The following is a 14,230-nucleotide window of genomic DNA, read 5'->3' as shown; positions in this document are numbered from 1 at the left end:
AAGATATATAGAAGGTAGAAGAATATATATAAGTGTAACCCAAGTCAATGCTTGCTCTACCTTAAAAGTACCAATAAATTGAAATTTCTGCTCTGATTTCAAAATTCAGAAGTCATGATTTCAAAGACAAGACAAAAAAAATTAAACATACCCGGCAAATTGCCGGAAAATAGCCGCCGTTGATTCCCATAACTCTATTGGGATTGAAAGAAAAGAAAATATCAACAAAAATTAATTTTTGTATAAAAATATTTTTAAGTGCGACTCCTGTCTCTCAGTGAGAGGCTACAGGGTCTAGTATCAATACCAATAAGCATTATAGATAGTAACTAAAACTTATGAGAACAAAGTTCAAGTACCGGGCATCTAAAAATGGGCTTTATGGGTTTATCCCGTTTCTATTTCTTTGATTTTTTAATACTGACTCTCTTTATTTTGAATTCCTTTGCTGAGCAGCTGCTGTTTAAAAGGACTTTGAGCAGAATGACAAAAGAGTGAAACTAGCCTAAAATGTCGAAAATGGGTAAAGCGAAAAGAAGTTCGACGAAGTAAAAAAATAGGAGCGCTATAATAGCCGGCTGAGAAGATGAGGGCGGCTATTAAACATAACCGACTAACGTCCGGCGAATTGCTCTCAAACCACCGGCGAGCGGTTGGCTTCGTCAGTAGCTAGGCACGGTTTAGTGAGGCTAGCTTTAGCTTAATTGAAGGGGCGTAGCGTAAGTGAGCGCAGCGGGGGGGGGTACACCGGGGGGCTGATGGGGTGGCAATAGTGGGGGGGGGGGGCAACAGTGGTGGGGGAGTCAATCTCTAATAACCGCCCTTGACACCATAAGTATAAGTCTCCAAAACAGATTCTGTGAATGACATACTTGAAGACTAGTGAGCTGAAAGGCTCTAAGAGCACTTAATGCCCGCTGGGCGCTACCTGTTTATCCCGTTTTTGAGGACGAAAAGTCCGACGAAATTCAGATTGCTCAAGAGAAATATTGGTCAAGCATAAAAGAAAGACCGACAGGACTAATATAATTGCTCCAAAATTTGTTTGAGAGCAATTAAAATCTTACACATGCTTGCTATATTTTTTATGCATCTAATCGCCCCTTGTTGCGCTCATCAGAGTATATGTATTTCCAAAAAGGTGTTTGCTCCTAATAATTGAGAATTAAATTTTTGAAAAAAATGAAATGTTTGAGAAGAGATTCATGTCGTTGGAGCAGTTTTATATTGTACCACTTGTAAGTCTCTGGGATGCTTAAAACCATTTCAGATTTGGTCTGGTGAAATAATTTGGTCTGGCACAAATATTCCTTCAGTTCTTCAAAATGGAACATTAATTCTCTTAATAAAAGTCAATAATTTTAAAACATTCAATTGAACATCAAGTGAACTCCAGGTAATGTTTAATCTGAATGGGTCCAAACTTGTTGGTTCTGAGACCTCCCATGTTATAATCGATAATATTCTTGGCTGTGAAAGGGTTACCCGATGGTTTCTTCGAACTGAAGTATTCATGTTTCATTGCTTCCAACTGATCGTACGACACAGCCACACATGGCACTGAAATAACACAAAAATTTTATTAGCTCTGTTACATTAACACAAACCGATTTAACATCGGCCTGCTACTTTTCTCTTTGCTAATTTCTACCTTCAATTCTGGATCATCTTTGTTTGCATCTAATTCTGGATTATGGTTGTCAATTAAAATATTTTTGAATAAAAACAGTTTTATTTGATTAAAGACACTCGAGGATATGAGCTTGAAATTGCCAGTTGGTTAAATGGCGGGTTTAATCAGTCCATTTAAAAAATTGGAGAAGAGCATTTATGAGCATCTTAAAACTATTCATAAATTCAATCAAGATTTGTTTAGGAATCTTTCCACTCCACCGCATTATCCAATTAATAACCTAAAGCAAGCCTGTCTTTTGTTCAGTCATCTTTTACATCTGTTGATCGAAACCTTTCGCGGCAGATATACAAAACTGGTACCGTTAAAGAGTCCTCAAAAAATTCAATCAACACCTGAACAGGCATAGTCATTTTTTTTTCTCGAGCCGATATTGAGGTAAGATTTGAAACGTTTTCAATTTCTTTTGACTTCCCCTACCTTTTCACTTGAAAAATATCTAAAGTAAAAATCTATCTAAAAAGCTATTGCTGCAATTTTGACTACACGAGTTGGCGTGAAATCAGCGGTTTTGAGATTATTTAGTCCATTTCAACATATACTGTGCCCAAAATAACTGCTGATAGAATCCTAGTAAAAAATGAGATGGCTAATGGGGCTTCTACTATCACGCAAATAGGACTGGTAATTGAGCTCTGAAAGAAAGAAAATTGATAATTAAGCCTTGATCTGCATATTGGCGATGTATCGTCAACTGTTATATTTTGCTCATTTTTGGCGTAAATTTTTCCGCACAAATCAATGACACAATCCAAAAATTAATAATGGGGCAGTTGTTGCTTCCAGATTCTACCCAAGTGGCCTGTTAAAATTAGCTTTTATCCAACACAAACTAAACAGCTTTTAAACTACACTTCCAGTAAAATCAATGGATACTTTTAATAGCGGAAGACCAATTTATTTTTGGAGCACAATTAGGTTTCAGGCGAACAGCGTCCCTAATTTTTTCATCTACATTAGTTTTCCAAAAGAAAAACATCGACCAAAAAGTATTTTTTCAAAAGTGGGGAAACATATATGTAAGACTGGCTTTTTCTTCTGTCAAAATTTCACTTTTTGCCTACGCATCGTAGAGAAAAAAGAAAGACAGCATTTTGTAGTCCTCAAGATTTTTCATTTATACAAAAAAATTATCAGATATTTGCAAAAAAAGGGAGAACTCTGAAAACTTTGAAGGAAAAATTTAGAAGGAAAAAAGAACGATAGTTCGGGTGCAGGTAGGAGGGGGGATGACAGATCGCATTGAAAGTTAAGATAAAAAGGATAAATACTGTAGTCAATTTAGTTGGGTTAAACGGTGACTTTACGATAATAGTAATTTCAAGTCTAAACACTAACAATTCCAAATACATAACCGAAACTTTTTTGATTAAAAATTTTGTTTAAAAACATTTTGATCCGTCTCTCTGTTTTCAGATGGTTTAAGAACCATTTTTGTTCTGTATCAAGAAGGTTTTTGGGAAATTGAAGACGTTAGAAAATTTAGAGCTCTCAAAATAGCAAAAATCAACTTCGAAAATGCACAAATAAAAGCAAAAATTTTTTTTCTAAAATCTAGAGCTATTTTTGCAAAAAAACTTCTGCCCAATTAACCAGAATTATTCATTTGTGTATTTTCAAAACCAGCATCACTAAATGAACATCAAATCAACCAAATTCATTTAGAAAAGAAAACTCATTCCTTTTTTATTTATATTCTTTGTAATGTGAGAGCAGATAGTGCGGACTATTCTTCTCTAGTATTAAAAAACAAATGAAATTGAGAATTAGAAGGTATTAATTTTGTTAGGTTGAAAAATTGAATACATGTTCACAATTTATTTGAAAATGAGAAATTAACATTCCTGTTTTGAAATTGCTCTTTGAACCGAACTTTCCCAGTCTTTGAGCGTTTCTGTAACCTGAAAAAAACAAATCCTTAATTGACTGCGAAAATCCTCATATGAAAAACAAAATGTGATCCGAACGAAAAAAAATTCTTTCAGTTCAACAAACTCATTAGTTTTCCTAATTCTTTTCCAATAACTCTTACTTAAAAGAGTGAAAAGGCCAAAACTTTAATTTTTCTGATCCTTTGCATGTTAAAAACAACTAGAGCTAGAGTGCAGAAATTGTCAAAAGTATTAAAAAATTAGAAAATTACTTAGGTTCAAAATTTTGCTTAAAATTGCGGTTTTTATTTTAACAACGCAAACTGTCCTTATTAAATATAACTTCTAACATCTGCGTCATTTTTGAAAAAAAAAACGAATGGGCAGATTGTGCTCATGAAACATCAAATATTACAAAATTTCCAAATAAATCAAAACAATCATTTTTGATTTTTTTAGCGGTAATCGCAAAATTGACCCACAGATCGGAGATGAACCTTTTGAATTATTTAGAAAAATTTTGCCCACACATAGTTTTTCGGAAACCACACATAGGAAGTCCACACATAGTTTTTCGGAAAAAAACAATCAAGACAAATGAACAATGACGGAAATTTTGTAATGATCAGATGCCAAAAAAACTTAAAATTTTAAAATTTTTTTGGGTGGCAAGGTTTTTATTTGTTTGTTTTGCTATTCATGCGCGTCTTTGGGGGTGTATGCATGACTATGCGTAATTTCAATAATTTTATTAGCTGTTACATTATCACAAACCGATTTAACATCGGCCTGCTACTTTTCTCCTTGCTAATTTCTACCTTCAATTCTGGATCATCATCTTTTTGCATCTAATTCTGGATTATGGTTGTCAATTGAAAGATATTTGAATAAAAACAGTTTTATTTGATTAAAGACACTCGAGGATATGAACTTGAATTTGCCAGTTGGTTAAATGGCGGGTTTAATTAATCTATTTCAAAAATTGGAGAAGAGCATTTATGAGCATCTTAAAACTATTCATAAATTCAATCAAGTGTTTAGGAATCTTTCCACTCAACCGCATTATCCAATTAATAACCTAATTCAAGCCTGTCTTTTGTTCAGTCATCTTTTACATCTGTTGATCGAAACCTTTCGCGCAGATATACAAAACTGGTACCGTTAAAGAGTCCTCAAAAATTCAATCAACACTTGTACAGGCATTGTCAATTTTTTCTCGAGCCGATGTTGAGGTAAGGTTTGAAACATTTTCAATTTCTTTGACTTTCCCACCTTTTCACTTGAAAAATATCTAAATTAAAAATCTATCTCAAAAGCTACTGGTGCAATTTTAACTACACGAGTAGGCGTTAAATCAGCGGTTTTGAGATTATTTAGTCCATTTCAAAATATACTGTGCCCAAAGAAACTGCTGATATAATCCAAGTAAAAAAATTGAGATGGCTAATGGGGCTTCTACTATCACGCAAAATAGACTGGTAATTGAGCTCTGTAAGAAAATTGATAATTAAGCCTTCATCTGCATATTGGCGATGTATCGTCAACTGTTATATTTTGCTCATTTTTGGCGTAAATTTTTCCGCACAAATCGATGACACAATCCAAAAATTAAAATGATGCGGCAGTTGTTTCTTCCAGATTCTACCCAAGTGGCCTGTTAAAACTAGCTGTTATCCAACAAACTAAACAGCTTTTAAACTACACTTCCAGTAAAATCAATGGATGCTTTTAATAGCGGATGACCAACTGATTTTTGGAGCACAATTAGGTTTCAGGCGAACAACGTCCCAAATTTTTCCATCTACATTAGTTTTCCAAAAGAAAAAAATCAAAAAAAAAACAAAAAGTATTTTTTCAAAAGTGGGGAAATATATATGTGAGATTGGCTTTTTCTTCTGTCAAAATTTTATTTTTTGCCTACGCATCGTAGAGAAAAGGAAAGACACCATTTGGTAGTCCTCAAGATTTTTCATTTATACAAAAAAATTATCAGAAACTTGCCAAAAAAGGGAGAACTCTGAAAACTTTGAAGGAAAAATTTAGAAGGAAAAAAGAACGATCGTTCGGGTGCAGGTAGGAGGGGGGATGACAGATCGCATTGAAAGTTAAGATAAAAAGGATAAATACTGTAGTCAATTTAGTTGGGTTAAACGGTGACTTTACGATAATAGTAACTTCAAGTCTAAACACTAACAATTCCAAATACATAACCGAAACTTTTTTGATTAAAAATTTTGTTTAAAAACATTTATATCCATCTCTCTGTTTTCAGATGGTTTAAGAACCATTTTTGTTCTGTATCAAGAAGGTTTTTGGGAAATTGAAGACGTTAGAAAATTTAGAGCTCTCAAAATAGCAAAAATCAACTTCGAAAATGCACAAATAAAAGCAAAAAAATTTTGTTTCTAAAATCTAGAGCTGTTTTCGCAAAAAACTTCTGTCCATTTAACCAAAATTATTCATTTGTGTATTTCCAAAACCAGCATCACTAAATGAACATCAAATCAACCAAATTCATTTTGAAAAAAAACTCATTCCTTTTCATTTTTTATTTATATTCTTTCTAATGTCAGAGCTGATAGTGCGGGCTATTCTTCTCTAGTAATAAAAAACAAATGAAATTGAGAACTAGAAGGTATAAATTTTGTTAGGTTGAAAAACTGAATACATGTTCACAATTTCTTTGAAAATGAGAAATTAACACCTCTGTTTTGAAATTGCTCTTTGAACCGATCTTTCCCAGTCCTTGAGCGTTTCTGTACTCTGAGAAAAAACAAAATCCTTAATTGACTGCGAAAATCCTCATATGAAAAACAAAAGGTGATTCGGACGAAAAAAAATTCTTTCAGTTGAACAAACTTATTAGTTTTCCTAAATCTTTTCCAATAACTCTTACTTAAAAGAGTGAAAAGGCCAAAACTTCAACTTCACTGATCTTTGCATGTTAAAAACAACTAAAGCTAGAGTGCAGAAACTGTCAAAAGTATTAAAAAATTAGAAAATTACTTAGGTTGGAAAAATTTGCTTAAAAGTGTGGTTTTTATTTTAACAACGCAAACTGTCCTTATTAAATATAACTTCTAACATCTGCGTCATTTTTGAATAAAAAAACGAATGGGCAGATTGTGCTCATGAAACATCAAAAAGTACCAAATTTCCAAACTAATCAAAACATTCATTTTCGATTTTTTTTTAGCGGTAATCGCAAAAATGACCCGAAAATTGGAGATGAACTTTGAATTATTTCGAAAAATTTTGCCCTTTCTGATGCTTCATGAGCACAATCAGCCTAATTTTACTTTTGGCATCTATTCATTAAAAATTGTCGTCATTGTTCAGTTGTGTCTTGTTTGTATTTTTCTAAGAAGTACACATAGTTTTTCCGAAAAAAACTATCAAGAAAAATGAAAAATGACGGAAATTTTGTAATGATCAGATGCCAAAAAGAAAAACTTAAAATTTTTTCAATTTTTTTTTGGGTGGCAAGGTTTTCATTTGTGTGTTTTGCTATCCATGCGCGTCTTTGGGGGTGTATGCATGACTATGCGTAATTTCAATAATTTTATTAGCTCTGTTACATTATCACAAACCGATTTAACATCGGCCTGCTACTTTTCTCTTTGCTAATTTCTACCTTCAAATCTGGATCATCATCTTTTTGCATCTAATTCTGGATTATGGTTGTCAATTGAAAGATATTTGAATAAAAACAGTTTTATTTGATTAAAGACACTCGAGGATATGAACTTGAATTTGCCAGTTGGTTAAATGGCGGGTTTAATTAATCTATTTCAAAAATTGGAGAAGAGCATTTATGAGCATCTTAAAACTATTCATAAATTCAATCAAGTGTTTAGGAATCTTTCCACTCAACCGCATTATCCAATTAATAACCTAATTCAAGCCTGTCTTTTGTTCAGTCATCTTTTACATCTGTTGATCGAAACCTTTCGCGTCAGATTTACAAAACTGGTACCGTTAAAGAGTCCTCAAAAATTCAATCAACACTTGAACAGGCATTGTCAATTTTTTCTCGAGCCGATATTGAGGTAAGGTTTGAAACATTTTCAATTTATTTGACTTTCCTCACCTTTTCACTTGAAAAATATCTAAACTAAAAATCTATCTCAAAAGCTACTGGTGCAATTTTAACTACACGAGTTGGCGTGAAATCAGCGGTTTTGAGATTATTTAGTCCATTTCAACACATACTGTGCCCAAAGAAACTGCTGATAGAATCCAAGTAAAAAAATGAGATGGCTAATGGGGCTTCTACTATCACGCAAATAGGACTTGTAATTGAGCTCTGAAAGAAAATTGATAATTAAGCCTTCATCTGCATATTGAAGATGTATCGTCAACTGTTATATTTTGCTCAATTTTGGCGTAAATTTTTTCGCACAAATCGATGACACAGTCCAAAAATTAATAATGGGGCAGTTGTTGCTTCCAGATTATACCCAAGTGGACTGTTAAAATTAGCTGTTATCCAACACAAACTAAAAAGCTTTTAAACTACACTTCCAGTAAAATCAATGGATACTTTTAATAGCGGAAGACCAATTTATTTTTGGAGCACAATTAGGTTTCAGGCGAACAGCGTCCCTAATTTTTTCATCTACATTAGTTTTCCAAAAGAAAAACATCGACCAAAAAGTATTTTTTCAAAAGTGGGGAAACATATATGTAAGACTGGCTTTTTCTTCTGTCAAAATTTCACTTTTTGCCTACGCATCGTAGAGAAAAAAGAAAGACAGCATTTTGTAGTCCTCAAGATTTTTCATGAATACAAAAAAAATTATCAGAAATTTGAAAAAAAGGGAGAACTCTGAAAACTTTGAAGAAAAAAATTAAGAACGAAAAAAGAACGATAGTTCGGGTGAAGGTAGGAGGGGGGATGACAGATCGCATTGAAAGTTAAGATTGAAAAAAAGGATAAAAACTGTAGTCAATTTAGTTGGGTTAAACGATGACTTTACGATAATAGTAATTTCAAGCCTAAAAATTAACAATTCAAATTACATAACGGAAACTTTTTTGATTAAAAATTTTGTTTAAAAACATTTATATCCATCTCTCTGTTTTCAGATGGTTTAAGAACCATTTTTGTTCTGTATCAAGAAGGTTTTTGGGAAATTGAAGACGTTAGAAAATTTAGAGCTCTCAAAATAGCAAAAATCAACTTCGAAAATGCACAAATAAAAGCAAAAAAATTTTGTTTCTAAAATCTAGAGCTGTTTTCGCAAAAAACTTCTGTCCATTTAACCAAAATTATTCATTTGTGTATTTCCAAAACCAGCATCACTAAATGAACATCAAATCAACCAAATTCATTTTGAAAAAAAACTCATTCCTTTTCATTTTTTATTTATATTCTTTCTAATGTCAGAGCTGATAGTGCGGGCTATTCTTCTCTAGTAATAAAAAACAAATGAAATTGAGAACTAGAAGGTATAAATTTTGTTAGGTTGAAAAACTGAATACATGTTCACAATTTCTTTGAAAATGAGAAATTAACATTCCTGTTTTGAAATTGCTCTTTGAACCGATCTTTCCCAGTCTTTGAGCGTTTCTGTAACCTGAAAAAAACAAATCCTTAATTGACTGCGAAAATCCTCATATGAAAAACAAAATGTGATCCGAACGAAAAAAAAATTCTTTCAGTTCAACAAACTCATTAGTTTTCCTAATTCTTTTCCAATAACTCTTACTTAAAAGAGTGAAAAGGCCAAAACTTTAATTTTTCTGATCCATTGCATGTTGAAAACAACTAGAGCTAGAGTGCAGAAACTGTCAAAAGTATTAAAAAATTAGAAAATTACTTAGGTTGGAAAATTTTGCTTAAAATTGCGGTTTTTATTTTAACAACGCAAACTGTCCTTATTAAATATAACTTCTAACATCTGCGTCATTTTTGAAAAAAAAACGAATGGGCAGATTGTGCTCATGAAACATCAAATATTACAAAATTTCCAAATAAATCAAAACAATCATTTTTGATTTTTTAAGCGGTAATCGCAAAATTGACCCACAGATCGGAGATGAACTTTTTGAATTATTTAGAAAAATTTTGCCCTTTCTGATGCTTCATGAGCACAATCAGCCCAATTTTATTTTTGGCATCTATTCATTAAAAATTGTCGTCATTGTTCAGTTGTGTCTTGATTGTATTTTTCTAAGAAGTACACATATAGTTTTTCTGAAAAAAACCATCAAGAAAAATGAAAAATGACGGAAATTTTGTAATGATCAGATGCCAAAACGAAAACTTAAAATTTTAAAATTTTTTTGGGTGGCAAGGTTTTTATTTGTTTGTTTTGCTATTCATGCGCGTCTTTGGGGGTGTATGCATGACTATGCGTAATTTCAATGGATGTGGTTTGTGTGTAAGAGAAAGAGAGAATAGAGAGAGAGATAGATAGAGAAAGAAAATAGTGTGAGACAAATGGTTCCTTCAAAATTAGTCACAAATAGAGGCAGAGAGCAAAAACTGAACTCATGACAAATCAGAAAATACTTAAAATAATCTACAAACGGCGGATTTAAATATGTCGAATGCCAAGGCTTTGTGTTTTTGAATCTCTGATTACACGTCTGCGAGATTTTGAGATGTTTAGAGATGTGAGACACAAATAAAGGCTGAGTGCAAAAACTATCTGAAAAGAAAAAAGAAACACTACTTGAAATTTGGTACAAAAGCCGGCTTCAAATGTGCCCAATACAAAAAACTATTTTAAAATGTCTCTGATGACACTCTTGCGAGACTTCGAAGATTTTATTGTCCCGTTGTGCTCATGAAATATCAAAAATGAAATTTTCAAAAAACTTTAATAATTTATGTTTCAAAGTTTAGCGTCAAAATTTCAGAACAGATACAATTGCCTCAAAAAGTCCGCACATAGTTTTTCTTCGAAAAAAAGACAAAGAGGACCTAAATGAACACTGGCGAACTTTAAGTAGTGACAATTGACAACAAAATTTTTTTCAAAACGTTTTTTTGGTGTTGTGCTTTGTATTTGTGTGTTGGTGCTTGTTTGATTAATGTGTGCTGTGTGTGCTTGTATGGTTTTTCTGTGTCTTTCAAATTGTAATATACTGATCTTTCTACAGTTTGTTCTTTTGAAAAAAACGGCAATTTTTTGCTAAAAGAGTATATTTTATCCTAATGCATACAAGTTGCTTTCGGATTTACCTATAGGTTTCTCTGGCAGAAATTAAAAGTTATTTTTGCAACCTTGACAAGTATGTAGGAACATTCTATGTTACGCACAGACTCGCACGAGCCGTCTTGCGCATTTCAATGTGATGTTTTTTGTATCACCATGCCATAAAGAATGGGTAAGAATCTGAAAGACTAGAAAAAGTAGAATAAAAAATGTCGAGCTTCCTCAATTCTAAGCGTCAGTTAGTACCTTCCGTTTATTTGTCATTAAAAAAAATCAAACGAAATTATTGACGGGCAGAAGTATACCTTTCACAAAAAATTAACAAGTCTCGCGAGAAAAAATTGCAACATAGCCGCCATATTGCCAGAATAGCTGCGAAAGAATAGACCTGCGTGCCATATAATAGAGACAGAAACAGATCTAGATTGAAAAAAAAAATCGACGCCGCTCAAAAAACTAGGTAAAAAACATTCAGCGATAAATTAATAAAGCTTGGTAAAATTGATTCCACAGAAGCCTCTTATTAGGGACCTTTACTGCACATACGAGTTCCTTTGACCTTAAACAAATTCAAATTAAACTTAAGTTTTAAAGTGCAGAAGTCATTTTATTGAGTGAGGTAAGTCACGTATGACCAAAATATAACCACGCAAATAACCTAAAAACTTTTGCTAAAGCAAGTGAGAAATGACGTCACGCGCGCAAATGCCGTTAGTGAGAGGAAGAAGTCAGTCAGAAATATTGACTTTTTCAGCTTTGCTGTGTGAACAAATGTAAAACGAAAAAAGAGCGTCAGACGACGAAACAAAAAAAACATACAATTCAAAGAATTTTCCTTGACTAAACAGAAAACCCAGACCTAGAATGGACTATAAGTGAATTGAGATAACCATTTTAAAAAAACCAGATCAAAAAATAAGAAAAAAAAAACAAAAAATCAATGTCAAAATGCCGCATGTGAACAAAAAAACCACTAGCGAGAAATGAAAATTTAATTCAAACAAAAAACTAGGTCTAGAATGAGCTGTGAAAGGATTGGGAAAACCATTTAGAAAAAAATCTGATCCAAAAAATCGAAAAACAGTAAAAATCAGAGTGAAATTGCCGCATGTGAACAAAAAACCACTACAGAGAAACCGAATTTTTGTTCAAACACCGTTTTCTCACTCTATTTTAAAATTAGAGCAAAAAAATTTCACGCCGCATAGTTTCACGCTTTTTCGCTCCACTTCCTGTTTCGTCGTGACCAAAATCACTACTCTAATTTGACTTCAAAAATCATGAAAAACTGTGAACAGATCTTAAAAAAAAACATAGCCGGAAGAATTTCGGAAACGACTCGAAGGAAAATTTTTTCCATACTTATGACTAAACAAATAAAAAAACTATTGTGAACCCTGAACCTCCACAAAGGCCATTAAAAAATCGGGAAAAATAGAAACCGCATTCAAAAACAAATTGAACAAAAAAACTAGAAAAACTAAATGAGTTTTTTTTAAATAGTATAAGGAAACATAGAGCAGAGTAAAGCTCCTTTACAATTAGAGCAATGAAAACCTCGCAACATAATGAGCAAGTCGTAATGGGCTAAGAAATTTGTCTAAGACTTAAAAAAAGGAAAAACTGCAAAAAAAATAAGAAAATTGGTTCAAAATTTCTCAATTTTTCTGTCAGTTTTACTAAAAAAAAATATTTTATACCAAGAAAACTTGAGTCAATTGGTATCTGAATATTCCTTAAGTAATAAGCTTCTATTAAAATCCCACTTAAAGCATTAAAACGAAAAAATAAGCAAAAAATTAAATTTCGTCTAAAAATCAGCAAAACTGATCAAAAACCTACAAATTATCATTAAACTCTAACTAACTACAAGAAACTTTCAATTCCTCAAAAAACAAGCCTAAAACTAATACAATATCATAATCAAACCTCATAACCATCAAAATTCGGAAAAAACTGCTTTTAAATGCCGCAGGTGAACAAAAATTTTGCTCGCTTAGAGAAATTTTTTCACACATCAATTTCTCGCTCTCTCAAAAACAGCGGTATGAACAAAAACCACTCTCTTTTCGCTCCGCTCTTCACTTTCGTTCATCACCAAAATCACTCCAAATTTTTTCACGCGTTTCATTTCCCGCTTCAAAAATCACTCCAATAAAATTGATTTTAAAAAAGGACTTCTCCAATACTCCTCTTCGAGTCGTAAAAAAATCAGCGCCCCAATACAAATCAAATTCTTTGAATTTTAAAAAAAAACCAAGAGCACCGCAATATAGCTACGCTCAGTTTACAGCTTCGCAGCTATAAAAAAGAATAAAAACCTGTAATAATTAATTGAAAAAAAGGACTCATGACCATTGAAATGAAGTCCTTACATTATGAGTTAGGAATGAATGCAAACAAGTTCCTCCAAATTATTATTTTTTTTAAACTATACTACTAACCGGGCATCGTTTTAGCAAGAGATTCAATCCAGCGTTTAATGTAGACATACTGAAATTTTCCGCCAACAACAAAAATGACATTGAATTTTTTTACAGGGGTCACATAGTGATGGATATCTCCTTTTCCAGCACCCATTCTAGCACCCTGGCTCTTCTTAGTCACTGGTTTCCACGGAGGAGGAATCACCCACTGAGCATACATGTTCTCCTCAATCTGCGCATTTACTGCACTTCTTACATGCTCAAAATGCTCGTGTCTAAAGTAGCCTCCACTCAATGCAACAACTCCAAACTGTTTGTTCAATATTGTATTTCTCTTCACATCCTCTTCAACTCCAATGATGTGATGTAATTGCTTCTTAACTTTTTCCTCTTTTACCAAAATTGGCTGCGAAGGCACATATGTGAGTTTGCGTTCCTGTGGAATTGAGATATTGTCGTACGTGGGAGGTGGCTGTATGTCATCCAAGGTTAGCCCGTGTTTAAGCCCTGTCTCTCGAGGATCTTTAAATTTGGGCAGCTGAAAGTCCTTTGGATTTATTGGCGGCAGACGGCCGTAGCACCGGACACAAACTGCTCGCAAGCACGCCGATTTTATCATTTCACCATATCTGAAAAGTTCAACAAAAACGGAAAACTAGCAGCTGCACCGATCTACAGATTGATTCGATCACAATATTTCTTGTCAAAAATAGACATGTACAGATAGTTGAAAAATTGTTAAATTGCACGGATACCGATAAAAAAGGTATGGGTAAAATGACATGCTGGGTATAATGACATTCATTACAAGCGTCTACCGGTACCTTTTTCGAGTACATTTACTCGCTTTTACTGCCAGATTTCACTTTTCCTATGTTAATACATTGTGCGTGTGAAACATACAAACTTCGCGGACTAAAAGGCGGTGCCCCATATGGAAATTCCGGTCAGTGTTTTTCACTTTTAAACTGCCTTTCACCACAAAATATGCTTGACAGAAGCGCCATTCGCCAAATTTCGCTTAATAATTAGATTTCACATAATTTAGGACACCAATTCGCGCTTTTAAGAACT

The 14,230-nt window shown here is 33.1% G+C and overlaps 1 protein-coding gene across 1 annotated transcript; it reads right to left on the bottom strand.

Annotated features, from left to right (window-relative positions):
• Window positions 1–1,356: 1,356 nt before the first annotated feature.
• On the bottom strand, window positions 1,357–13,815 carry LOC142335432 (large ribosomal subunit protein uL16m-like). The gene is made up of 2 exons (XM_075383914.1): window positions 13,175–13,815; window positions 1,357–1,560 (listed from the first exon to the last, which is right to left on the bottom strand). Exons 1-2 carry the CDS (start codon window positions 13,773–13,775, stop codon window positions 1,382–1,384), a joined length of 780 nt encoding a protein of 259 aa, XP_075240029.1. The 5' UTR covers window positions 13,776–13,815; the 3' UTR covers window positions 1,357–1,381.
• Window positions 13,816–14,230: the final 415 nt, after the last annotated feature.

This window comes from Convolutriloba macropyga, chromosome 2, assembly GCF_964194025.1.
Source record: "Convolutriloba macropyga chromosome 2, txConMacr16.3, whole genome shotgun sequence".
NCBI lineage: Eukaryota > Metazoa > Xenacoelomorpha > Acoela > Convolutidae > Convolutriloba > Convolutriloba macropyga.
Note: the sequence above shows the minus strand (reverse complement) of the source record. Positions and strands in the feature narration are given on the sequence as shown.